At 43.0% G+C, this 25,728-nt stretch overlaps 1 protein-coding gene across 1 annotated transcript in view; it reads left to right on the top strand.

Moving 5' to 3' along the window:
- The window catches only part of LOC138983855 (ATP-binding cassette sub-family C member 5-like), a 75,869-nt gene that overhangs the window by 26,419 nt on the left and 23,722 nt on the right, over nucleotides 1-25,728 (top strand). The window contains exons 2-16 of the mRNA XM_070357196.1: nucleotides 1,611-1,763; nucleotides 5,603-5,773; nucleotides 6,424-6,571; nucleotides 7,055-7,202; nucleotides 7,679-7,764; nucleotides 12,763-12,936; nucleotides 14,372-14,519; nucleotides 14,832-14,980; nucleotides 15,549-15,656; nucleotides 17,236-17,350; nucleotides 20,308-20,552; nucleotides 21,067-21,138; nucleotides 21,514-21,638; nucleotides 23,229-23,301; nucleotides 24,514-24,717. Coding sequence (XP_070213297.1) covers nucleotides 1,645-1,763; nucleotides 5,603-5,773; nucleotides 6,424-6,571; nucleotides 7,055-7,202; nucleotides 7,679-7,764; nucleotides 12,763-12,936; nucleotides 14,372-14,519; nucleotides 14,832-14,980; nucleotides 15,549-15,656; nucleotides 17,236-17,350; nucleotides 20,308-20,552; nucleotides 21,067-21,138; nucleotides 21,514-21,638; nucleotides 23,229-23,301; nucleotides 24,514-24,717 — 2,085 coding nt within the window. The 5' untranslated portion in view covers nucleotides 1,611-1,644. The remainder of the gene's footprint in view (nucleotides 1-1,610; nucleotides 1,764-5,602; nucleotides 5,774-6,423; nucleotides 6,572-7,054; nucleotides 7,203-7,678; nucleotides 7,765-12,762; nucleotides 12,937-14,371; nucleotides 14,520-14,831; nucleotides 14,981-15,548; nucleotides 15,657-17,235; nucleotides 17,351-20,307; nucleotides 20,553-21,066; nucleotides 21,139-21,513; nucleotides 21,639-23,228; nucleotides 23,302-24,513; nucleotides 24,718-25,728) is intronic.

Here is a 25,728-nt window from a genome sequence, read left to right as displayed (position 1 = left end):
TACTGGACCGATCTTTATGAAATTTGACATGAGAGTTCCTGGGAATGATATCCCCGGACTTTTTTTTCATTTTTTCGATAAATGCCTTTGATGACGTCATATCCGGCTTTTTGTAAAAGTTGAGGCGGCACTAGCTGTCACACCCTCATTTTTCAATCAAATTGATTGAAATTTTGACCAAGCAATCTTCGACGAAGGCCGGGGTTTGGTATTGCATTTCAGCTTGGTGGCTTAAAAACTAATGAGTGAGTTTGGTCATTAAAAATCGGAAAGTTGTAATTAAAATTATTGTTTTTATTAAACGATCCAAAAACAATTTCATCTTATTCTTCGTCGTTTTCTGATTCCAAAAACATATAAATATGTTATATTTGGATTAAAAACAAGCTCCGAAAATTAAAAATATAAAAATTATGATCAAAATTAAATTTCCGAAATCGATTTAAAAACACTTTCATCTTATTTCTTGTCGGTTCCTGATTCCAAAAACATATAGATATGATATGTTTGGATTAAAAACACGCTCAGAAAGTTCAAACGAAGAGAGGTACAGAAAAGCGTGCTATGCAGCACAGCGAAACCACAACAGCGCTGAACAGGCTCGTCAGTTTCACTCCGTTTTGCACAAGCGGCGGACTACGGTCATTGTGAAAAAATGCAGTGCGTTCAGTTTCATTCTGTGAGTTCGACTGAGCTTGACTAAATGTTGTATTTTCGCCTAACGCGACTTGTTTCTGTTAGAATTGTTGCTGCCGTTGAAGTGTTGACGATGGCTGTTGTGGTGGTTGTGGTTGGGTGACATTGCTGAAGCTAGAGCTTTTAAACTTCACGCACTTTCATGGTTTGATCGCCTTTCGATATCATCGAAGTCAGACTGACTCTAATTGTCAAATTTCAAGGTCACATTGGGGTCAAATTCAGGTAAAAACAACGGGAGAAAACTTATTACATGAAGTAAGCTAAGGCGTGTTTACATGGTGGTAGTGACGTCACTCTTAGTGTTAAATGGTATGGACAAAATTCCTTTTTTTCTTTCTTCTTTTTTTGGGTTAATCAGTTAAAGGAAATATTGTGTGTTTGCAGGGTGGAAGTTGTGTTACGGATACGAGTGCATTGGAAAGAGAAACCAACGTTGTTTTGTTGTTGTTTCCTGTGCGTGTTTTAAATTTTTTTTTTTTTTTATTATTCCAGTTTCAGGGTTTTTTTTCTTTTTGACGATAGATCCATGAAGAGAATGTTTGTGTGATTTCAGGATGGTAGTGGTGTCATCTTGAGTGTAAAATGGGATGGACCAAATGGACATCGAAACCATCGTTGTTGTTGGGTTTTTTCTTCTTTTTTTATTTTTATTTTTTTTATTTTTTTTATTTTTTTTATTCCAGTTACTGTTTTTCTTTCTTTTTCGTGATAGATCCATGAAGAGAATGTTTGTGTGATTTCAGGGTAGTAGTGGCGTCACCTTGAGTGTAAAGATGGGATGGACCCGATGGAAGGTGAAGCCTGCGTTGTTGTCATTGTGTTGTTGTTTAAAAAAAATTGTTTTTAAATCGTTTTCGCCTTTTATTCTAGTTCCATTTTTTTTCATGAAGAGAATGTTTGTGTGATTTCAGGGTAGTAGTGGCGTCACCTGGAGTGTAAAATGGGATGGACCCGATGGAAGGTGAAGCCCGCGGCCAGAAGGAAAAAGGGGGAGGTCCAGACACACACTCCCGGACTCCCTCCACCCTCTTCAGATCCATCAGCCAGGCCTTCGCACAGAATGGGTGAGAGAAGTGATGGGGAGAGGGAGGAGGGGAGGGAAGAGAGAGAGAGGTGAGGGGGAGAGGGATGAGGGGGAGGTCCAGACACACACTCCTGGACTCCCTCCACCCTCTTCAGATCGATCAGCCAAGCCTTCGCACAGAATGGGTGAGAGAAGTGGCGGAGAGAGAGATGGGGGGGGGGGGGGGGGGGGGGGGGAGGGGGGTTGGACGGGGAAGGAGGGAGGGTGTATGTGTGTGTGTGTGTGACTGATACCCATTCAAAAAGTTTGTCCCTTTAATCCTCTCCCATCAGCAAGGTGTCTGCATAGGATAGACAAGAGAAGTTATGGGATTTTAGGAGTGTTGAGAGAGAGAGAGAGAGAGAGAGAGAGAGAGAGAGAGAGAGAGAGAGAGAGAGAGAGAGAGAGAGAAAGAGAGAATGAATTGAATTGAATTGAATTGAATTGGACTTTATTTAACAAGGATTAAGATTTAAGGCTACGCCTTTTCTTACAATCTGTCCTTGGGAGAGAGAGAGAGAGAGAGAGAGAGAGAGAGAGAGAGAGAGAGAGAGAGAGAGAGAGAGAGAGAGAGAGAGAGAGAGAGAGAGAGAGAGAGAGAGAGAGAGAGAGAGAGAGAGACTTGAGAGAGAGAGCCATGAGAGCGAGAGAGAGAGAGGGGGGGGTCAGTGTTTGTGTCTGTGTGTGATGACATACCCTTTCCAGATGTCCCTCTGCCATGTTCCAGAATTGGTTGGAGAATTTATTTGAGGGGTTATGGTATATGTGTGTGTGTGTGTGTGTGTGTGTGTGTGTGTGTGTGTGTCTGTCTTGTCTGTCTGTCTGTGTGTTTGTCTTTGTGTGTGTGTGTGTGTTTGTTTGTCTGTGTCCTTGTGTGTGTTTGTGTGTCTGTATGTCTGTGTGTGTGTGTGTGTGTGTGTGTGTGTGTGTCTGTATGTCTGTCTGCATGTGTGTATGTGTGTGTGTGTGTGTGTGTGTGTGTGTGTGTGTGTGTCTGTCTGTCTGTCTGTCTGTCTGTCTGTCTGTGTCCTTGGGTGTGTTTGGGTGTGTGTCTATGTCCGTAATTCTGTGTGTGTATGTGTTGCACAGAATGAAGACGTTTGTTTAGTTTATCTGTTGGTCTGTTTTGTTGGCATTTGGCATGTGTATGTGTGTCTGTCCATTCTGTCTCTCCGTACTTTTGAAACACAATTTCAGGGGATATGTTCCTTTGTTTTTCCTTGCAGTTTGATTGTTCGTTTTTGTATTGTGTACCAGTATGCTGCACATAAGCTTGCAGGTCAGTCCAAGGGTTGGTCAACAAATTAGCAACCTGAATAATCTCTAAGCTAACCAATAACTTTAACCAAGCATAAATGCATGTACATAAGCCAAGATGGGCAGTGTTGTTCTCATGCCTTAAAGGCACAGTAATTAGCCTCCCGTAAACCATCACAGATACTGTCAGGCTTTTACACACAGTACAAACACCCTTCCATTTGAACGCTCACCGAACGGGAACATCCTGGCTGCTTTCCGTCGAGAGTGAGACATTTTCAAAGAATTTATTTTCGTGGACCGTCTGATCTACAATCAGGCGCCTCGTTTTGGCGCTAGAACTAACTTTTAAAATCTAAAGCTTGTAACACAAACATTCTTAAGTCATAAAAGATTTTTTTTTTTTTTCATCAAGACAAGATCAGTACAATTCGAAGATTTCAAAGTTTCGAAAAAGATAGCCCGGAAGCAGGGTCACGAAAGGTCGTGTCTCAAAGCAGACGATTTTTCTGCATAGCACTCGCTTTCTTTGAAGCCAGTCGCCGTCGACAAGTTCGTGTGACTCGCAGCCGTTTGTTGAGTTTTAGAATCAGAGGTACACAATAACATGCTATTGCAGATACAGCCAGTCGCATTGAAATCACAAACCGACGACTAAATTGTGAAAAAAAGGAAAGTGGATCACACAGGTTTACGATGGCTCAGGGGTTACATAAACCATGAAATCAGGTGTGTGGTTTACGCGAGCTAAATAGCAATTCAAACGAACTGTTTTATTTAATGCTATTAAATGCTATTGCAAGTGTGTTCCATAAGGTTAGAACTGCTTTTTTCATTAGAAGATTTAAATCGTTTTGTAAACCATTTGGGACATACTGGGGCTTTAATGGCCTTCAGTCATTTTCCCGCCCTCCCTTCAAGACCACCCCCCCCCCCCCCAATTTAAGGCTTCCTCCCTTTTAAGACCTTGCTTTTTCAGATTGTCTGTTCATAACCTCTGAAAATGTACCTCCATTTTGAGACTCCCTCCTTTTTGACTCGCATGCGAAGCAAAAATGAGTCTATGTACTCACCCGAGTCGTCCGTCCGTCCGTCCGGACGTCCGGAAAACTTTAACGTTGGATATTTCTTGGACACTATTCAGTCTATCAGTACCAAATTTGGCAAGATGGTGTATGATGACAAGGCCCCTTGCTTCAAGGTCAAGGTCGCAGGGGCCATAAATGTTGCCTAAAAAACAGCTATTTTTCACATTTTTCACATTTTCTCTGAAGTTTTTGAGATTGAATACCTCACCTATATATGATATATAGGGCAAAGTAAGCCCCATCTTTTGATACCAGTTTGGTTTACCTTGCTTCAAGGTCAAGGTCACAGGAGCTCTTCAAAGTTGGATTGTATACATATTTTGAAGTGACCTTGACCCTGAACTATGGAAGATAACTGTTTCAAACTTAAAAATTATGTGGGGCACATGTTATGCTTTCATCATGAGACACATTTGGTCACATATGATCAAGGTCAAGGTCACTTTGACCCTTATGAAATGTGACCAAAATAAGGTAGTGAACCACTAAAAGTGACCATATCTCATGGTAGAAAGAGCCAATAAGCACCATTGTACTTCCTATGTCTTGAATTAACAGCTTTGTGTTGCATGACCTTGGATGACCTTGACCTTGGGTCAAGGTCACATGTATTTTGGTAGGAAAAATGTGTAAAGCATGTGAGTCATATGGGCTTTGCTCTTCTTGTTAAGACCTGATTTTCTCACATTTTTGAAGGTCTTAAAAAAAGGGGGGGGGGGGGGGGGGAGTTCCATTGTATCTTTTTGACCTGGCGCATTGGTCTGACCCCTGGTTTGGTGGTCTGACCCCTGGTTGCCAAACCGTCTGATAGTTTTGCGGTGTGGATGTGTTGTTAGAGGACAGTGTTTCTGTGTCCAGAGCAATACCATGTTTGGAAATAACTCGGTCAGGCTTTTATGGGTTGCGAATGAGTGATTCATGCTCTTGCTTTTATTGATGCACAAACTTTCCCACTGTAGGTCAGTCACTAGCGAGGTGTGTCTGAAACACGGGGACAAGGAGCACATGATGAAAGTTTGCCCCAATAAAAGCAAGAGGATTAATTGACTCTTTCACTCTTTCACGTCCCATACAAACCTGACAGAGGTCCTTTATTGAATCTATACGTATTTTTAATGTAGGTCCAACTTATCTTTTATCCTCTGAATCTTGATACAATACTGGGTGAATGAAATTCCAAGTTTTACGCCCTCACGGCAAAGCCATTGGGGGGCATGTTCCCGACTTTAGACTCAAGTGTATGCGTGTTTAGGTGGCATCAGCTATCTGCACTTATGGCTGAATGACCGAGGTCTTTAACGTGCCACTGTGGTGACACGGGGGTGGGACATGGATACCGTCTCTGGGTCCGCGCGCATAAGGTTGACCTGTGTCCGTCCCATCCCGGATTCGAACCCCCAACCCGAGGATCACAAGTCCTGTTCTCTACCACCTGAGCTACCTGGATCCCGAATACTTAATGGATTGCAAAACTAATCTAGTGTGTGCCTTGCAGGCCGACGGAGCTTGGCGTGGATGAGATCAAAATCGGGCGATCCAGCCTGTTGTCCCTGGCAACGTACGCCTGGTTGACGCCACTGGTGTGGCAGCTGTATCGCCGTGGCGTCGGTTCCATCCTCAACCTGGCGTGGATGGAAGTGGACACCACAGAATACAATGTCAAGAGGTGAGGGCTTGAGTAGTGCTGAGCTGCCAACTTTCCTTTTTAGAGTAGCATGCTACGTTTTAAGAGCAATTGCTATACCAGGATAAAGATTGCTGCGCTTAACACTTTCTACCCCACCTATGTTGACCAAGGATTTTTTTAGCCGAGACCAGCTGTGCTGCAGCAGGTCACTCAGAATTGTAGTAACTGTGACGTGTAGTAACTGTGTATCAACACACTGGAATGCAGGCGTTAGATGGACATTACAGGAAACGACTGAAACTAACAGTCTGAGCGGATATATCCGTACCTGGTCAGATAGATCCATATGAAACCTGGTCAGATAGAGCCAAATGAGTGGGTTTGGATATATCCGTACCTGGGAGACAATGAGTTAAAAAAAATGATCGCAAGCATGCATGCAACAGTTCCCTCTTTTTTGTGAGTCCTGGTATCATTTTTGCTTCCCACATGGGGGGCTTGGGTTAGAAATCAAAAGAATGTATCGGGTGTGGTTACTTGCAGACCAACTTCAGGTGCTAGCTTTAAGTTTCATGTAAAAGAGGGCAGAATCTGCATACAGGTCAGACTTGGGTTGTGCCATTTCTCACTTGCCAGAAGACATTAGCATTGACTGACACCCGATTCAACCAGTAAAATCCCTGTTTCAGATTGGAGCGAGCATGGAATGAGGAGCTGAAAGTGCGAGGTCCGTCAGACGCTCGCCTGGGCCGTGCAATACGTTCTGCGTACAGCAGACGTCTCATCTGTTCTTGCATCACCGTCTTTATCACCCTCACCTTCTCCTTTGTTGGATCTGTGAGTACAAATATGGTTTACTTTTCTTCTTTCTTCTTTAGCGCCATGCTAGACTGTCAATGTTGTTGATGTGATGAAGTCTGCAGTTCGCCTCAGGGACTCCGCTGGGCTGGCTGGCTGGCTGACTCTTTGTGTCTGTCTGGCAGTCTGTTTATGTGCTTGTCTGCATGACTGTTTGTCTGACTGTTTGGCTGGCTGGCTGGCTGACTGACTCTTTGTGTCTGTCTGGCAGCCTGCTTATGTGCTTGTCTGACTGTGTGTGCATCCGTTTTTGACAATAGAGGGAAATCACCTATGCTCCGCTGCTTCACAGTCATTGGTCGAAGAGCAGTCAACATTCTTTTGGCACTATACACAGCGATTGGTCTATTGTGCTACCCATTATATGAGGTTGAAGGAGGGGAAACAGATTTCCCATAAACCTCTGTGTTACTCACAAGACTTTAAAAAAAAACGGACATCTAAGTTTATTTTTTCTTGCAGGCCGTCATGCTTCGCCTGGTGTTGAAACAGGTGGAGGAGCCCGAGTCGCCCGTGTGGAAGAGCATCATGATTGTGTGCATGCTGGTTCTGTGTGAGATCCTCCGCTCTCTCACCTTCTCCCTCGCTTGGTGCTTTAACTATTGGACAGGTAAGTGTGTGTGTGTGTTGGTATGGGTGTTGGTATTGGGGTGGGTGGTTGGGTGTGGTGTGTGTGGTGTGGGTGTGTGTTTGGTGTGTGTGTGTGCGCTCGTGTGTGTGTTTTCTGTTTTAAAAAAAAGCCTTTGTGTGTGCTGTTGTCTCTCTGCCTGTGTTTCTATGTGTCTCTGTGTGTCTTAATTTCTGTATTTCCGTCTGACTATATTGCTGTGTCTGTCTTTGTCTGCCAGTTTCTCTGTGTGTGTGTGTGTGTGTTTGTGTTAGGGTTCTTGTTCTTCTCACCTGCAGTCTCTTGTTCCTATTCCTATTTTTTTAGATTTCTAAAGTAATAACTGTAATTTCTGTTACTTTACATCCATTTTAAGACTGACCCTCCCTTTTAAGACTTAATTTTTTCCAGAATTTTGAAGTCCATAAAAGGGGAGTTCCACAGTAAACCTGTTAATGATGATTTGACGGTTGTTTCAGGAATGCGTGTGAGAGAAGCGGCCATGGGACTGCTGTACAGAAAGATGCTGAGGCTACGCAGTCTTAAGGACAAGAAAATTGGAGAGGTGGAATTCGATCATCTGCCTGTGTAGTCTATGCGGTCTTAGATCAGGGATCGCTCTAGGATTTTTCAAATTGCGTACGGCTTACGCAATGTCGGCCAAAAAACGCGTAAAGCAGAACCGATTTTGCGTCACACAGTTAAATCATGTCAAAAGCACGCATTTCACTCACCTATTTCCGGCGCTCACATCGGCTCTGGAATTCGCGGCAAGCCCTGTCTACAACCGTTGCATGCTGTTTTGAATGAATCAAAGACAGGCTTGAACTGAAAGCGTCTCTCGGCCTAGATTTGGCGCCACACGCCCAGTGCATTTTGGTTGTATGTTCTGTTTCAGAAAACCGACCGGCGTTGCTTTGCGTCGCTTGCGACACTCTTATGCCGAGAGCACGTCACCTCATTTTGTTTTATCCAAAACAGACTTTAGATTTGAACTCGAGCGCTTGTGCTATGTTTGATCCAGAACAGACTAGAGATTCTAAACTCGCGCGTGCGTGCTATAGTCTGATTCAGTATTGGGATGTGCTGCTGAGCGTGCCGTTTTGAATAGAAGTTGTTTTGCGTACGCGTTACGCATAAGCGCCGGGAAAATGCGATGCGTGGGCGCATTTTAAAACGCGTCAAATACGCAAAAAAACATGCGTTAACGCGATCCCTGTAGATATGGCTCAATCATTAACACACTGGCTTTCTAATGGGCATTTTATGTTTCGATCTGCATTCTCGTGAAACTTTATTAAAAATGTCTATTCTTGTACAAGATGGCATAAATGCAGATGTCTGAATACATTTTTTAGAAAAGGCTACACTCAAACACCATTTGCTACGCTGAAAATTTAAAAAAAAAAATCTAAATTGCTACACTTGAGGCTTCACAAGGCAGGGCTCCCCAAAGCGCGTCCCTGCGTCCTATACGCACTAGAAACTGAAAACACGTACTAGAAATGTGTGGAGGGGGTCCCGGGACGCACTAACATTTCAAAGATGGGGTCCTGGGACGCACTAAATTCCCTTCATCGTGCGACTACCGTAGATACTATTTTCAGACTGCAATCGTCAGCTATTAGGTACTTGAGGTACAGCTTTCAGATTTCGCAAGCACCGATGTCAATTTCACCCGAAGGAAATCGGAAAGGAGGTTGAAACTGATGCAAAAGTGTGTGTGTGTGTGTGTGTGTGTGTGTGTGTGTGTGTGTGTGTGTGTGTGTGCATTCTGCTTTCCACACGATTGGCGACCTAAGGCCTATTTAGGTGGCCATCCACATGTGGATGGCAACTTAACTGGTGGATTGTGTCCTATCACAGTGGATGGTTCCTTCACTCCAGATCTGGATTGCTACCTTATTTGTGGATTGTTACCCACAATGGAATGTAACCTAAAGAATATTGTGGATTGTTACTCGCATTTGTGGAAATGTTACTTGCACTTGTGGAAATGTTACTAATGTTTTAGTGGGTTTTTTTCTATTGAGAACAGAAAGTGTAAAGTAAAAGTAAAAGCTCCTGCTGAATTTATTTTCAAAACTTTACCAGAAATTGAGTAGACCTATCAAGCCCCCAAACCAAACGTTCGATGTAAAGACCAATGACACTGACAGATCCTCTACTTTTTTTTTTATAAAGACAAGAGACTGGGTGGCCGAGTGGTAACACACTTGCGCTCGGAAGCGAGAAGTTGCGAGTTCGACTCTGGGTCAGGGCGTTACCAATTTTCTCCGGTTCAAGTGTTAGTCTTTCGGTTGAGACGAAAAACCGAGGTCCCTTCGTGTACACTACATTGGGGTGTGCACGTTAAAGATCCCACGATTGACAAAAGGGTCTTTCCTGGCAAAATTGTATAGGCATAGATAAAAATGTCCACCAAAATACCCGTGTGACTTGGAATAATAGGCCGTGAAAAGTAGGATATGCGCCGGAATGGCTGCGATCTGCTGGCCGATGTGAATGCGTGATGTATTGTGTAAAAAAAATTCCATCTCACACGGCATAAATAAATCCATGCGCCTTGGATATGTGCGCGATATAAATTGCATAAAAAAAATTAATTAAAAAAAATAAAAACATAAATCCCTGCGCTTAGAACTGTACCCACGGAATACGCGGGATATAAGCCTCATATTGATTGATTGATTGATTGAAAAATGAACAAAATAAATACGGAAACACCCCACAAGACTAAACTACAGAAACTCATAAGTAAAAATGCTTTTGATCGTCAAACAGCGTGCTATGACATGTGTTTAAAAAAATAAGTTTCGTCTAGAGCTCGTACTGAGTCTTACTGTGGTATGGCACTCAGTGTCAGTGCCAGTAGGTGTGTGTCAGTGTCATTAGTCACTGTTTGTGTGTGTGTGTGTGTGTGTGCTTCGTTTGTTTGTTTGTTTGTTTTTAATGGTTGTTATTGTGGTGTTTTTCGTTTTTGTTGTCAAAATTAATCAGTTCATATCAATGTCATATGATATGTTTTGTAAATTGACAATGAACCGCTAAATATGATTTCAAAGCATCAAATTCATTATTTAAAAAAAAAAGTTTAAATATTTACCAATAAATTTGTTCAAGTGAAGAGTTCAAAGGTGCCTGCTGCCAAATTGTTCGCACAATTGCAGATTAACTGGAAATCATACGAGTGCATGGGAAGAAATATTTTCCAACATGATACCGGGCAGAACTGAAACCGTCACAGTCATCATTTTGCACAAGACAAGTCAGTCTCCGTCAAGCCCCAAGATATATCAAATCGGCAGACAAGGTTTAATGACCGAACAAATTGTAACTTCTAACCGACTTGGTCTTCGGGTCACAGCGGAGGACGACAATAGCTTAATGGTTTCATTTGTGCTGAATTACAGCTTTTTACTTTTTTACTTTCAAAAAACCCGTTTTTACAAATTTGTTTCTAAAATCATAATTAAATATTTTCCGGGCCATTCACGTCTATGTTTAACATTGCAACTGTCGGTAAAACCGTACTCTATGGATATTGTGTGCAGTTGGTATGAGGTCAAAGACTACAGACGAAAAAAAAACCAGAAAAAAACTGACATAAATATTGCTCAACTGTCGGCCAGCAGTTTTACTGCCCGGTATTGTAATAGATAAGTGCATTGCGTAAACATGACATTTGAAAAAAAAAATCACCCTAACCCTAACCCTAACCCTAACCCTAACCCTAATCCACGACAACGGCTACCTAGAGACGTAAAATATTTTCACAGTAAAAAAACCAAACGCACATCATCAAAAAAGATGATTGATATTTAATCTAAAATAGACTAGAATAAGAGTAAAAACAACATGGGTGGAAGTTGGTGGCCATTCAACGTGTTTTTGTAAAACATGAACTCGTGGTAGTAAAGTTGGTTGGATTTGGTTGCGTATGAAAACGACCAGTGGCATTACAGGAACAAATTGATTCCCATCACAAAAAAAGTCAATGGAGATCGCTTCATCATAGTTATCTCTAAACGTCCAAGGCATAATGGTTGGGTGAAAATGAAACATAAAAAAGTTGTTTCAGTATTTCTTAGGCAACCGTCCAGACTCACTACCACCGATTTTAGAGACAAAGAAAAATATCTTCAAAAATGCACTTTTTACGTGTTTTGGCAGAAATCTTTTTTGGGGATCTTAGAAAAGGTTCTAAAGAATGTTTTGACAAAGAAGCTTTCATCAATGTTTTACCGAAGAGTAGTTACAACAATTTTTCCAACGAATTTCATTCTTGTTTTTTTTAAGTGCAAGGCCAGAATACGACTGTATACCCGGAGAGAAGGTTTTTAATCCCCACCAAAATTCCGTGGTAATGAAACCAAATCTTTAAATTGGCAATATTCCTGACTTCTGACAAACATTTTGCGACCCATTTGCCCATCTTTTCTTTTTGTTAATTGGCCAAATCGATTGATTAAAGTTTGAATTTTAGGTAACCAAATTTGGAATAGTAGTGCTGTCGAGTGAGTTCACTAAAATTTGATGAGTCTGGGTTTTTGTCGCCCATATGACTGTAGAAAACAGAGCATTTCTCCAAAAAACTGTTTTGATTAATAATCTTAGGTGGGTGGTAATGCCCCTTTTCTTAGGTAGCAAAATCCAAGAAATAGGTAGGTGTGTGTGTGTGTGTGTGTGTGTGTGTGTGTGTGTGTGTGTGCCACGTTATGTCTTCCTAGAATATTTCAATGATAAAGACACTTCACAGTAATCTATGCGTGACCACAATGTTTTATGAGTACAACGGGACTTTTTGGCTTTTGAACCCTTGGGACCCTCTACACTTCTGCAATGGGGGTCCATGGACCCTCTAGAAACTGAAAGTGGGGGTCCCGGGACCCACTAGGAGGGACATCTATGGGGAGCCCTGCAAGGGTTGGCAGGTCTGGATATGGCCCAATCAGTAGCACACTAGCTTTGAAACCTGCAGTTTGTCGCTATTTGATCAGCATGGGTTCGACCATGGTATTTCTCAGAATCAACTTTTCACATACTCTTCTTGCCCAAACATTTCCTAGTGCATGCATACACAAGAAAGAGATCCCAAGTTCACAACAAAAGTCTTGGGGCTTGGAAAACACAACTTGACACATCAGAAAGAAAGGGTATCGCCTTACTGTTCAGCAGCTCGCTTTCCCAGGGGAGAAGGCATAACCCAAATTTCTAAGAGCCGTGTAAATACTGATCACAGAACTTTATGAAATAGAAGTAAGACTGCCTACAATCTGAGAAACGTAGGTCTTATAAGAGAGGGAGTTTAATAATGGAGGTACATTTTAAAGTGACACTTATGAAGAAGGAAGGTCTGAGAACTTCATAATAATATAATAATAATGGAACATTTATATAGCGCTGGATCCCCACAGCTTGAAGCCCTTTACAATTTCAATCAAAACACCACTTGATATATACAATTTATACAATTTGCATTAATAATCTTATAATGGATATATCGTCTTAAAAGGGAGGTTCCAAGTGCTGTACCTTACCGTACCTGTTGTCTTATTTTCAGCTGGTGAATATGTGTAGCAACGATGGGCAGCGACTGTACGAGGTGATGGCCAACGGACCCTTCATTCTGGGCGGCCCGCTGGTGTTTATCGCCGGCAGCGTCTACCTGGTCTTTCTCATGGGCGTCTGGGCGCTGGTTGGCATAGGAACCTTCATCGTCTTGTTTATTGTCTTGGTACGGTGTCTGCTGTTCATTACACCCCCGTATATACAACGTGTATAGGTTTCACCCTGTCTGTCTGTCTGTCTGTCTGTCTGTCTGTCTGTCTGGCTGGCTGGCTGGCTGGCTGGCTGGCTGGCTGTCTGTCTGTCTGGCTGTCTGGCTGTCTGTCTGTCTGTCTGTGCATGTGTCTGTCTGTCTGTCTGTGCGTGTATCTGTCTCTTTTTAGACTTAGATCTCTGGTACCTATGGGTCGATTGAGCTGAAATTTGGAGTGTAGCTTGGAATTGGGGTACAAACAGTGCTTGCTAAAAATGTGATTCTTACCTGTAGTAAAAAGGAGATTTTCCATTTAAGCTTTACATGCCTTTACCTAGCCAGCGAGGGAATGAATCAGACGATTAAGGTTTTATGTTGGGGACGTGGATCTCAACCATAAACATCTGACGTCGGAATAATGTGCTGTAAGTAATTTAGAATCCCTTAACAGCTAGTGCATGAAACTTTTATTCGACAAGCATGGGTGCACATGTGTACAATGTTAAGATTATGTTTTTTAATGCTTATCAGCTGTTTTCAAAGACATTTTCAATTGAGGTTTACGCTTAGTTTGAAGTTTATTGCATATGTTATTGCATGTGAGTGGTTTATTGTGTAGGTTCTTGCAGCCACATTGAATTTTTTCTCAAGTTCCAGAAGTATAATTTAATGCTTGTACAAGTACGATCAAGACTCTGCTGTTCATTCGTTCTCAGGTTTATTGCATATGTTATTGTTTGTGAGTGGTTTATTGTGTACTAGGTCATTGCAGCTTTTGATGGTCGATACCATGCGCACGTACATAATGTCAATTTCTTCGCATTTGTGAAGCTTTCCCACGTAACATTACAGGCCAGTCACTAGCGAGAGGGTGTGTCTCAAACACGTGTACGGGGCAGGGATGTAGCTCAGTCGGTAGCGCGCTGGATTTGTATCCAGTTGGCCGCTGTCAGCGTGAGTTCGTCCCCACGTTCGGCGAGAGATTTATTTCTCAGAGTCAACTTTGTGTGCAGACTCTCCTCGGTGTCCAAACACCCCCGTGTGTACACGCAAGCCCAAGACCAAGTGCGCACGAAAAAGATCCTGTAATCCATGTCAGAGTTCGATGGGTTATAGAAACACGAAAATACCCAGCATGCTTCCTCCAAAAGCGGCGTATGGCTGCCTAAATGGCGGGGTAAAAACGGTCATATACGTAAAATTCCACTCGTGCAAACCACGAGTGCATGTGGGAGTTTCAGCCCACAAACGCAGAAGAAGAAGAAGAAGAAATACGTGTACAGGAATCACGTGATGTTTGTCCGAGTAAAGCAAGGGTACTCACTCTTTCACAACCCATACAAAACCGACAGAGTTATTTCTGGAATTCGTCCGTTATAAGCTGATGAGTTTGTGTTTGAACTGTGTGCAGAAATTTGTGGCCGACGCCCTGGAACACTACCGCATGGAGGCGGTGACACTGACTGGGGAGAGGGTGGGGCTGATGACAGAGGTCATCACCTGCATGAAGCTCATCAAGATGAACGCCTGGGAGCCCTCCTTCATCGCACGGATAGCAAGTATGTGTGTGTGTGTGTGTGTGTGGCTGGCACTGTGTATGTGTGTGTGTGTGTGTGTGTGTGTGTGTGTGTGTGTCTTTTTGGTCGTGTCTGTCATTGCCCTCCCTTGTGCTTGAGAAGGAAAGATGGAGGGGGCAAGCAAAAAAGAAAGGGGAGTAAGGTGGAAGAGACAGGGATGGGAATGTAGAGGGACTGTGATATTTGCTGGAATGGTGTGTAGTGTGTGTGTGTATGTACCTGTCTATCTTTCTGTCTGTGCGCTGATTTCCCATGACACGTCCAATCAAACAAGCAAATGTTTACTCCTTGCAGAGAAGCGCAGTGAGGAGCAGTCAGCGTTGGAGAAGGCGTCGTTTCTACAGAGCATCATTACGTCTTTAGTTCCCATGATTCCTGTCATCGCTTCCGTCGTCATGTTCATCGCATACATCCTCACAGGAAACGACCTCGACACGGCAGAGGTTAGGGATTGAAGTGATTAGTTCAAGTTTGCGCTTGAAGGTGCTAGCTTGTGTGTTTTCAAAAAGTTAACATTGCATTTGGTTCGCATCTAAGCATATATAGCCATCTTGGCAGGGGCAAGAAACCAATTATCTTTCCCAATTTTTGGTCAACTAGTTCATATCTAGTATTGGTTTTAAGGCTACAAGTAATACATGTGATATGCGATTAGTCATACCAGTAAGTAGAACAAGGAGAAAGGACAAGATTGATGAGAAGGGAGACGATTAATGATGATGATGATGATGATGATGATGATGATGACGGCAATGGTGATGATGATGATGATGATGATTTCCACTGAGTTGTGAATGTTTGATGATGATGATGATTGATTGATGATTGATTGATTGATGATGATAGATGATGATGACAATGATTGATTATGATGATTGATGATGATGATGATGTTGATGATGATGATGATGATGATGACGACAAAGATGACGACAATGATGATGATGATGATTTCCACTGAGTTGTGAATGTTTGCCAGTCAGTAACATTATTTGTTTTAACATGTTGCAGGCTTTCACTGTCATTGCTGTGCTGTACGCCATCAGTTTTGCCTTAGCTCTCATGATACATGGGATTCGAACCCTTGCTGATGCCAACGTGGCCTGTGTCAGATATAAAGTAAGCTTTGACTCCTGTCTGTGTGCATACCTTCTTCTGACTTAATTTTCATGTCCTTTGTCAGTGTCTTTCTTTCCTTAACATATGTTGTTACCCTGCACCTGCTGTTTTTTGACTCACATGCGAAGCAAAAGTGAGTCTATGTACTCACCCGAGTCGTCCGTCCGTCCGTCCGTCCGTCCGTCCGTCCGTCCATCCGTCCGTCCGTCCGTCCATCCGTCCATCCGTCCGTCCGTCCGTCCCGGCGTCCGTCCGTCCGAAAAACTTTAACGTTGGATATTTCTTGGACACTATTAAGTCTATCAACACCTGATGTGGCCTGATGGTGTATGGTTACAAGATCTCAAAAAACATGTGCGGCAACTTGACCTCACTTCAAGGTCACAGGGGCCGTAATTGTTGTCTTAAAAACGACCATTTTTCACATTTTCGCATTTTTTTCTGAAGTTATCGAGAATGGCAACCTTAGCTATGTATGCTATACAGGGCAATGTAAGCCCTATCTTTGGACACCAGTTTGGTTGACCTTGCTTCAAGGTCAAGGTCGCAAGGGTCCTTTAAAGTTGGATTGTATACATATTTTGAAGTGACCTTGACCCTGAACTATGGAAGATAACTGTTTCAAACTTAAAAATTATGTGGGGCACATGTTATGCTTTCATCATGAGACACATTTGGTCACATATGATCAAGGTCAAGGTCACTTTGACCCTTATGAAATGTGACCAAAATAAGGTAGTGAACTACTAAAAGTGACCATATCTCATGGTAGAAAGAGCCAATAAGCACCATTGTACTTCCTATGTCTTGAATTAACAGCTTTTTGTTGCATGACCTTGGATGACCTTGACCTTGGGTCAAGGTCACATGTATTTTGGTAGGAAAAATGTGTAAAGCAGTTCTTAGTGTATGATGTCATTGCTAGGTTTAGTTATTTGACCTTGACCCTGAAGGTCAAGGTCATGTCAAGGTCAAGGTCAAGCATGTGAGTCGTATGGGCTTTGCCCTTCTTGTCTTTAACATTCATACAGTACCTCAACCTTTTTCTTGACTTTCAAAAAATCGTGGAAATGAAGTACTTAAAGGGAAAAAGTCTTAAAGCTGAGGTAATTATACTCCCGAACAGCAGCTCGAAGGGCGAGAAATCCCAGGCTGTCCTGCGGCACCTCTCTGTAGGTGAAAAGTAAGGCTGGAATGTATACCGGTCCGTCGCTGCGGCGGACTGCGGACTTCGCCCTGCAGACTGGATTGACAATTTAGCATGGCTGGGAACGCAGAAGAAGAAGAAGTAACGGTCCAACGACTTGAGTTTCTCCTGGCATAACTGGCATAGCATTGTCTTCAGGGTCCCGTTAAAACACATAAAACGCTCATAGCTAGTTATAATAGCAAGATCAGCACTTTTCAGGACGTGTACGGGAACGTGTACAGGTAACATCATCAAATCTAGTTTTTACATCACGCGTTTTATCTCAATACAGACACTTTGAAAAGAAAATCAGATCCTAATGTGGATGGAGTCTTAAAATGGAGATTTTTTGTATGACTGTACATCAAATGTTTGATTTGCAATGTGCAGGAAGTTCTGTTGATGGAGGAAGTGGCACCTTTTCCCAACGAGGTGGACAACGGCATCACGGTTGAAATGTCATCTGCATCTTTTGCCTGGGAGGAGGAGGAGTTGCAGAGAGTGGGTCAGTGCACTTTGGTTTCCTTTGCAAGTTTGGGATGAGAAATACGGCTACAGTGGAACCCCCTTTTAAGACCCCCCAATTTAAGACTCCCTCCTTTTTGAGTCACTTGAGAAAAAGTGACTCTATGTAATCGGTCAGTGTTAGTCTGTCCGGCCGGCCGGCCGGCCGTCCGTAGACACCACCTTAACGTTGGACTTTTCTCGGAAACTATCAAAGCGATCGGGCTCATATTTTGTTTAGTCGTGACCTCCAATGACCTCTACACTTTAACGATGGTTTCGTTGACCTTTGACCTTTTTCAAGGTCACAGGTCAGCGTCAAAGGAAAAATTAGACATTTTATATCTTTTCTCGGAAACTATCAAAGCGATCGGGCTCATATTTTGTTTAGTCGTGACCTCCAATGACCTCTACACTTTAACGATGGTTTCGTTGACCTTTGACCTTTTTCAAGGTCACAGGTCAGCGTCAAAGGAAAAATTAGACATTTTATATCTTTGACAAAGTTCATCGGATGTGATTGAAACTTTGTAGGATTATTCTTTACATCAAAGTATTTACATCTGTAGCCTTTTACGAACGTTATCAGAAAAACAAGGGAGATAACTAGCCTTTTCTGTTCGGCAACACACAACTTAACGTTGGGCTTTTCTCGGAAACTATAAAAGTGACCGGGCTCAAATTTTATGTGAACGTGACTCATTGTGTTGTGAATAGCAATTTCTTCCTGTCCATCTGATGCCTCATATAATATTCAGAACTGCGAAAGTGACTCGATCGAGCGTTTGCTCTTCTTGTTAAGACCTTGTTTTCTCAGACTGTCTGTTCGTTGCCTCGGTAAAGTTACCCCCATTTTAAGACTCAATTTTCTCAGCTTTGTGGAGGTCTAAAAAGGGGGTCCCACTGTAGGAGGAAGGGTTGGGCAAAGAGATTATATGTGGTGGTGGGGATGGGTTGGGGGGGGGGAGGGGGGTGGGTGGGTGGTTGTGAGTTAGAATAGGGGTAAATTATCTTACTGGTGATATGACATGATGTAAATTAGCTTGTGCACCGTGGTCTACATATAAAACAGCTAAATAGACGAAGACCATTGGGGGACCCGGTAGCTCATGAGTTGGTGGAGCACTGGACTTGTGATCGGAAGGTCGCAGGTTCGAATTCAGGCCGGGACGGACACGGGTCAACTTTATGTGCAGACCCAGAGACGGAAGCCATGTCCCACCCCCGTGTCACCACAATGGCACGTAAAAGACCTCGGTCATTCTGCCATAAGTCAGACATGGGATTCTTCCGTAAAATTACGGAATTCCGTAAATTTTTAGGCTCCAGGGATCATTCTTGAGATTCGTGCAAATCCGCTGAGAAAATGTTGGGGTATATGTAGGTAAAGACCCAAGTTTTTCGGCCGGTCCGCTGATCGCGACGCTCCATTCCATACTATTCTTGAACGGTTGGTTCCTAAAACGGTCAGACTGTTGCTGGTCGATCCGTATGGGAACGCGCTCTGTGTCTTTGTCTCCTACAGTCACCGTTTCAACGTAGCTATCGGGGATTCAGTATAAGCTAAAGCATACCGTATGAGAATGATTCGGCGCCATTTTTACATCGCTTCGAGCCACTTGCCAAAATGATGAGGAAGCTAAAGCGAGACGAAACCGTTCTATCCCGGGAAATTGACCAGCAGAAGTACAAGAAAAATCTCCGGAGATTCGACTGGCTCGATGAAGTTGTATCATTGAGCTGGAAATACGAGAAAGGCCAGAAGACACAAGACGTGAAACTGAAAGTTGGCGATGCTTTTGCTAAAATCAACTTGCCGGGAAAAGCTTAGTGCACTTTGTGCAACGATGTTAATGTTATCAACTACGGTTCCAATGGAAAGACTGCCCTCAAAAGCCACTTGAAAAGCAACAAGCACCTGACTATCCTGAAAACCCAGTCGTGTAATCGGTCACTGGGGTCGTTTGGCACCGACAAGGTAAGAACATTGAAACCACACCGTCACACGCCACCACCCCCCCCCCCCCCCCCCATCCCCGCCTCTCTCTCTCTCTCTCTCTCTCTTTCTCCTCCTTATTTTGAGTCTTAGCGTAAAATTAATTTGAGAAACATGGGAAGGAAGAGAAAGGGAGGGGGGGGGGGGCTATGATTAAGCTGAAATATGCATTTCAGGGCCATTTTTGTGTGTCTAAAATACTAAAAACCTTCAGCTTCTGGGGGCTTCGCCCCCAGACCCCGACCTGGGGCGTTGCCCCTGGACCCTACTGGGAGCCTTCTGCGGCCCCCAGACCCCCACTTTTTTTTTTTCTTAATTATCACTTTTTCTGAATCCCATGTCTGATAAGTGCAGATGGCTGATGCCACCTAAACACGCATACACTTGTGTATCTCGTCAAAAGCCATGAGGGCGTAAAACTCGAATCATATAACCCATATCTTGTCCTTAAGAGGCGAAATATTTAGCCTGTAGGACATAAAGCATTCTCTCTTTTCGAAGACCATCAGAAAGATTTTAGCCTCCCCATGGATTGGAATTATTTCGCACCTCATTTATTCCAAAACCCACTGTCCTGTAACAACCTACCAGACAACATTTTTTATTTGTTCTCTTTTTGTCCTTTTTTAATTTTGTACTTTTATTTTTTACCACTTTCTCCGTGAAATCAGGGAAAACAAGATTTTTTTTTTTTACAAAAAAAAGTCCTTAGAATGATGCTCCCTGCCTTATAAAAAAAATCAACAACTAAAATCACAAAGGCAAAAAATCCTAAGAATTGAAGCAGCCTGCATGCAACTGAGGTAAAGAATTATAAAAATAAAAAGGGGGAAATGAAGATTTTTTTAACGAAACGATATCTAAAAAAAAAAAAAAGTTTATAAAACACAAGTTTCACTTTTATATTACTTCATGTCCACAAACTGACTCTGATTTTATAGTTCCATTCAAAACTTGCACAGAACCTACAGATGAGGACAGCGTCATAGCAGGAATCACACCGGAGGATTTCGACCCCCTGAGCTCCTCTTTTAGCGGAAAGCACGGCCTGAGCGGAATCAACTCTGATTTCAACAACGACGGAGGCATGTACAACCACGACAACTCGGACCCGGACAAGATGGAACTGAAGATTGATCTTCTGCAACATTCCCAGGATTCCCAGGGAATGCCGCAGCTGTGTAACGTCAATGTGAAGATAAAAAAGGTTAGATTGTATCATTTGTTTGCTTTCTTGGGGCTGTTTTTCTTTCTTTTTCATTGCTTACCTGTGCTTGCTATTTTGATTTTTTCTTTGGCTGTTTTTGTTGTTGTTTCGTTTCATTGCTAGGAAGTGCTTGCTATTTTGAGTTGTTTTCTTTCTGTGGCTGGGGTTTTTTTTTTTTTTTTTTTTTTCTGTTTTGAGCCAGTGCTTGCTACAATGTATTCAGTTCTGAGACATCCTGCTTGCCGCCACGCGCGCAGAGAAAATGTTTCCCTCTTTATCTTCACTGCGCTGGCTGCAAAACCCCTCCACGCGGAGGTGTTTTCAGACAGGCCAGGCACTGGTTGTCCCGGAGGTGTATTGTCATTTGTTTCTCTCTGGGAGCCTGTTGTTTTCGTTTCCATTGCTAGCCAGTGCATGTGTTTTCAATCCAAGTCCAACTGACGTGGCCAGTTGTGCGACCTTCTCTAACTCTGGGAACAACACTGTAAATATGTTTTGTTGTGTGTTACTGCAGGGAGAGCTGATAGGTATCTGTGGAATGAAGGGCAGCGGCAAGAGCTCTTTCCTGGCTGCCATCATGGGCAGGGTAAGTAGAGTCTTTTTGATGGTGTCTCCCTTTCACATATCTTAATCTCATCTTTTTATATTTCTTTCACAAGTGTGTACACAGGCAGGTAAGCATAAAATTCACGCATGCACACTCAGATATCACACACACACACATGCATGTACGCACACATACACACACACACACACACACACACAGACACACACACACACACACACACACACACACACACACACACACACACACACACACCAGCATTCTCTCTCACCCATTCTGAGCACTCATGAGTGTATGTAACACGCACAAAACTTAAAATTAAGCTTCACTTGCTTGTGTCTATTAACATCCTTCAAATCAAAACATTGTTTCACTTTGCTCTTGTCTTTTCAACAGCTTCAGTTGCTGCATGGAGAGGTCAAGGTCACAGGGCGTGTTGCTTACGTGGGCCAGGAACCATGGATATTCAACGGCACAGCCAGGGAAAATATCACTTTCGGGCATTCCTTCGATTCTGATAGGTAGGCTGGAGAAGCAGGGTTTAGCCTGGAAGAAAAAGACAATGGGACATTTGTCCCCCTCAACCAAATTCTGATCGGACATTACATAGTCGAAGGCAAAACGCGCAAAGCAGGCTAAAGCGGTCGAAAGATGCAACATAGTGATATTTGGTGCCATAAAAGTTATGATGATATGAGAATTTGCCAGTGTACCAGGTTAGTGTGGGGGGGGGGGGGGGGGGGGGTGTCTGTGTTTCGATCGATTGCGTTTCTGTTGACAGTTTCCACAGAGGTAAACGCTCAAGCACAGATAGTTCACAAGATTGGTTGAATACTAATGAATTACATTTTAAAAGCCAGTCACAGCGAATTTTACAAACTCGCAAGTTGCTCCACTTTGCGGGTGTTTTTGCTTAGGTCATTCTGAACACTGTACTCCCATGAAAAGTGTGCATGGGGTGGCGCATTGGTACGTAATCTCAAAGCGCCCTTTGACGCACTGAAGGGAATTCCAATGGGACATTTTGAGATATTATGCGCCAGTAGCGCAATTCGCACCAGTAAATGAAACCCTGAGAAGTTATAGACTTGTGCAGTGGTACCTGTGATGAAAGAACACTCTTGGTAACACTGCCAAAACTCTCTCCTCAGTACATGCTTGAATTACACTTAATTTTGGTTTCTTCTTCTTCTTCTTCTTTGTTCATGGGCTTAGACTCACACGTTCACTCATGTTTTTAGCATGAGTGGATTTGTACGTGTATGACCGTTTTTACCCCACCATTCTGGCAGCATACGCCGATTTCGGGGGAGTCATGCTGGGTATTTTCGTGTTTCTATAACCCACCGATCTCTGACATGGATTACAGGATCTTTTCCGTGCGCACTTGGTCTTGTGCTTGCATGTACACACGAAGGGGGTTAAGTCACTAGCAGGTGTGCACATAAGTTGACCTGGGAGATCAGAATAATCTCCACTCTTAACCCACCAGGCGGCAGCGACCGGGATTCGAACTCACGACCTCCCGATTAGGAGGCCGACGTCTTACCACCACGCCACTGCGCCCGTCGCCATTTTGGTTAAACTAGAACAGAAAGATCTGTCTGGAAAATTGAACTGAATACCTTTCATAAATGAGATGGGGGGAGGGGTGTGCGTGGAATGGATTGTTGGCAGGTAGTGGGGGGGGGGGGGGGGGGTGATGGGGGTCAGCAAATACAGACATATGTAGGTAGTCATAGAGCATAGTTTTCAGGTCAAATAATTGGTATTGTAGAAATCCAAAGCCACATGTGTTATAATTGCTTTCAGAGTATCAGGCCAAGGTATGTTCTTTGATTTGCTTGATATAATTTGAGATTTATGTTGATATTTTGATATGCTGAATTTCAGTTGATGTAGAGGGAGTAGATGGGTAGTGTAAAGTTAGAACGGATTGTTTTAATACGAACTTAAATGTATTTCTGTATGTTAATGTGCGCCTTGAGTCGCCTTGTGGTGAGATATGTGCGCGTTATAAATTCTCGTATTATTATTATTATTATTATGTTTGATGTACGCGTGCGAAAGACTTATTTATGTAAACTCTTATTTCAATCTGCTATGTGCAGATTCGACAAGATTGTGTCAGCATGCCAGCTGAACAAGGACTTTGAAACTTTTGGTGCTGCAGATTTAGTGGAGGTTTGGCTTTTCATTGATTGACTGCACGTTTTAAACTCATTCATGAATTGGGGATACATGGGGATTAACTCATTGTCTCCCAGGTACGGATATATCCGTACCCACTCATATGGCTCTATCTGACTTGGTATGGATATATCCGTACACACAGTCACTTCAGTCGCTTCCTGTAACGTCGATCTAACGCCTGCATTCTGTTGATACACAGTTTTCTACACATTTACTACAATTCTGAGTGACCTGCTGCAGCACAGCTGGTCTCGGCTAAAAAAACTTGGTCAACATAAGTGGGGTAGAAAGTGTTAAACAACCGTTTTAAGACCCCCCAGTTTAACACTTCTTCCTCCTTTTTAAGAACCTCCTTTCTCAGATGTTCTGATAACGGGCGCAGTGGCGTGGTGGTAAGACGTCGGCCTCCTAATCGGGAGGTCGTGAGTTCGAATCCCGGTCGCTGCTGCCTGGTGGGTTAAGAGTGGAGATTTTTCCGATCTCCCAGGTCAACTTATGTGCAGACCTGTGGGGCACTCCAGGACTTGTGATCTTGGGGTCACGGGTTCGAATCCAGACGGGGACGGACACTATTAACTGTTTGTGCAGATCGACTTAGAGGCGGTATCCATGTCACCACAGTGGCATGTAAAATACCTAATTTATTCTGCCATCAGTGCAGGTAAAATACCTAATTTATTCTGCCATCAGTGCAGGTAAAATACCTATATTATTCTGCCATCAGTGCAGGTAAAATACCTAATTTATTCTGCCATCAGTGCAGGTAAAATACCTAATTTATTCTGCCATCAGTGCAGGTAAAATACCTAATTTATTCTGCCATCAGTGCAGGTAAAATACCTAATTTATTCTGCCATCAGTGCAGGTAAAATACCTAATTTATTCTGCCATCAGTGCAGGTAAAATACCTATATTATTCTGCCATCAGTGCAGGTAAAATACCTAATTTATTCTGCCATCAGTGCAGGTAAAATACCTAATTTATTCTGCCATCAGTGCAGGTAAAATACCTAATTTATTCTGCCATCAGTGCAGGTGGCTGATTACAACTTAACACGCTCACACCTGTTGATGCTAAGCTTTTTGCTGGGAGGAAGCAACCCAAATTTCAGCAATGGGATGATAAAGTAGATGAAATGAAAATGAAATTTGACTGGTTTTTGAGCTAACAAAACATTTTTTTCAACATAACATTTTTTTCAGATTGGTGACAGAGGGATTACACTAAGCGGAGGTCAGAAACAGAGGATCTGCCTTGCCCGTGCCATGTACAGCAACAGCAACGTCTATCTCCTTGACGACCCCTTGTCAGCGCTGGACATCCAGATGGGGCGTAACGTCTTTGCCCAGTGCCTTAAAATCATGCTCAAGAGCAAGACTGTACTGCTAGTCACACATCATTTAGAGGTGGGTACTCTTTGCACAATGTGTGGAATCTTTTGGACCGGGGAGATAGCTAATTCGGTAGCGGCTCTGGCTTTGAAACCCGTTGTCGCTATCAGCAAGGGATTTACACCTGGTAAAAAGAGTATTTTACGTGAAGTGGACAAGATGTGAATGCGGTATAATGTAGTGTGTGTTTGTGTGTGTGTGTGTGTGTGTGTGTGTGTGTGTGTCTGTCTGTCTGTCTGTCTGTCTGTCTGTGTGTGTGTGTGTGTGTGTGTCTGTGTGTGTGTGTGTGTATGTGTGCGTGCGTGTGGGTGTAAGTGAGTGTGTGTATGCAGTTCTGTTAGCACTGTTTGGTTGTTGTGTTTGAATGTATTATGTATTGAATGAACTCAAACCAAGATATATTCCTGTGTAATGCACGTGGTTGAAATAAAATCTTTTGTCATCATTTTCACGAGTTTTCATTCACAAACACCTGGTAAATAAATCTCATGTTCCCCATGCAATAACTCGAGGTGGTGAATGGGTTTGAGCTTTCATGTGAAACGTGGATTGTCAAAGTAAAAGCCAATCAGGCTGATTGTTTGATGTGTGGAACCATCGTGGCTTTGGATTTGTGTTTCCGAGGACAACGATTGTAAGCATTCACTCTCAAAGACCCAATCAATGTTGATAATTACCGCGGCGACTCATGGTCAATTTGCAACTTATCTCTGTAATCCCAAAATCCACAACAAAAAGTCATAAACACTTAAAAGAAAAGAAATATGCTCAACACTTACTGAACTCACAGGTATGATCGCAGGTCTGTACATTTTCAGACTGGAAGAAAAGCGTCAACAAGCTACGTTTGACGTCACATACAAGTTTGACGTGTTATCTCGTGCTACTGTGACGATGCTTTGTGGCCCGGAGTTGGATTCTAAAAATTCGTCTCCCTGTGGGTTATTGTGCATTTTGTTGCACAACCAAACTGATGACAAAAACGATGTTTGGTAGCTTGTTGTCAGACCAGCACATTGTTGTTGG

Source organism: Littorina saxatilis, linkage group LG13 (genome assembly GCF_037325665.1).
Source record: "Littorina saxatilis isolate snail1 linkage group LG13, US_GU_Lsax_2.0, whole genome shotgun sequence".
NCBI lineage: Eukaryota > Metazoa > Mollusca > Gastropoda > Littorinimorpha > Littorinidae > Littorina > Littorina saxatilis.
This window is presented reverse-complemented; position numbering and strand designations above follow the sequence as displayed.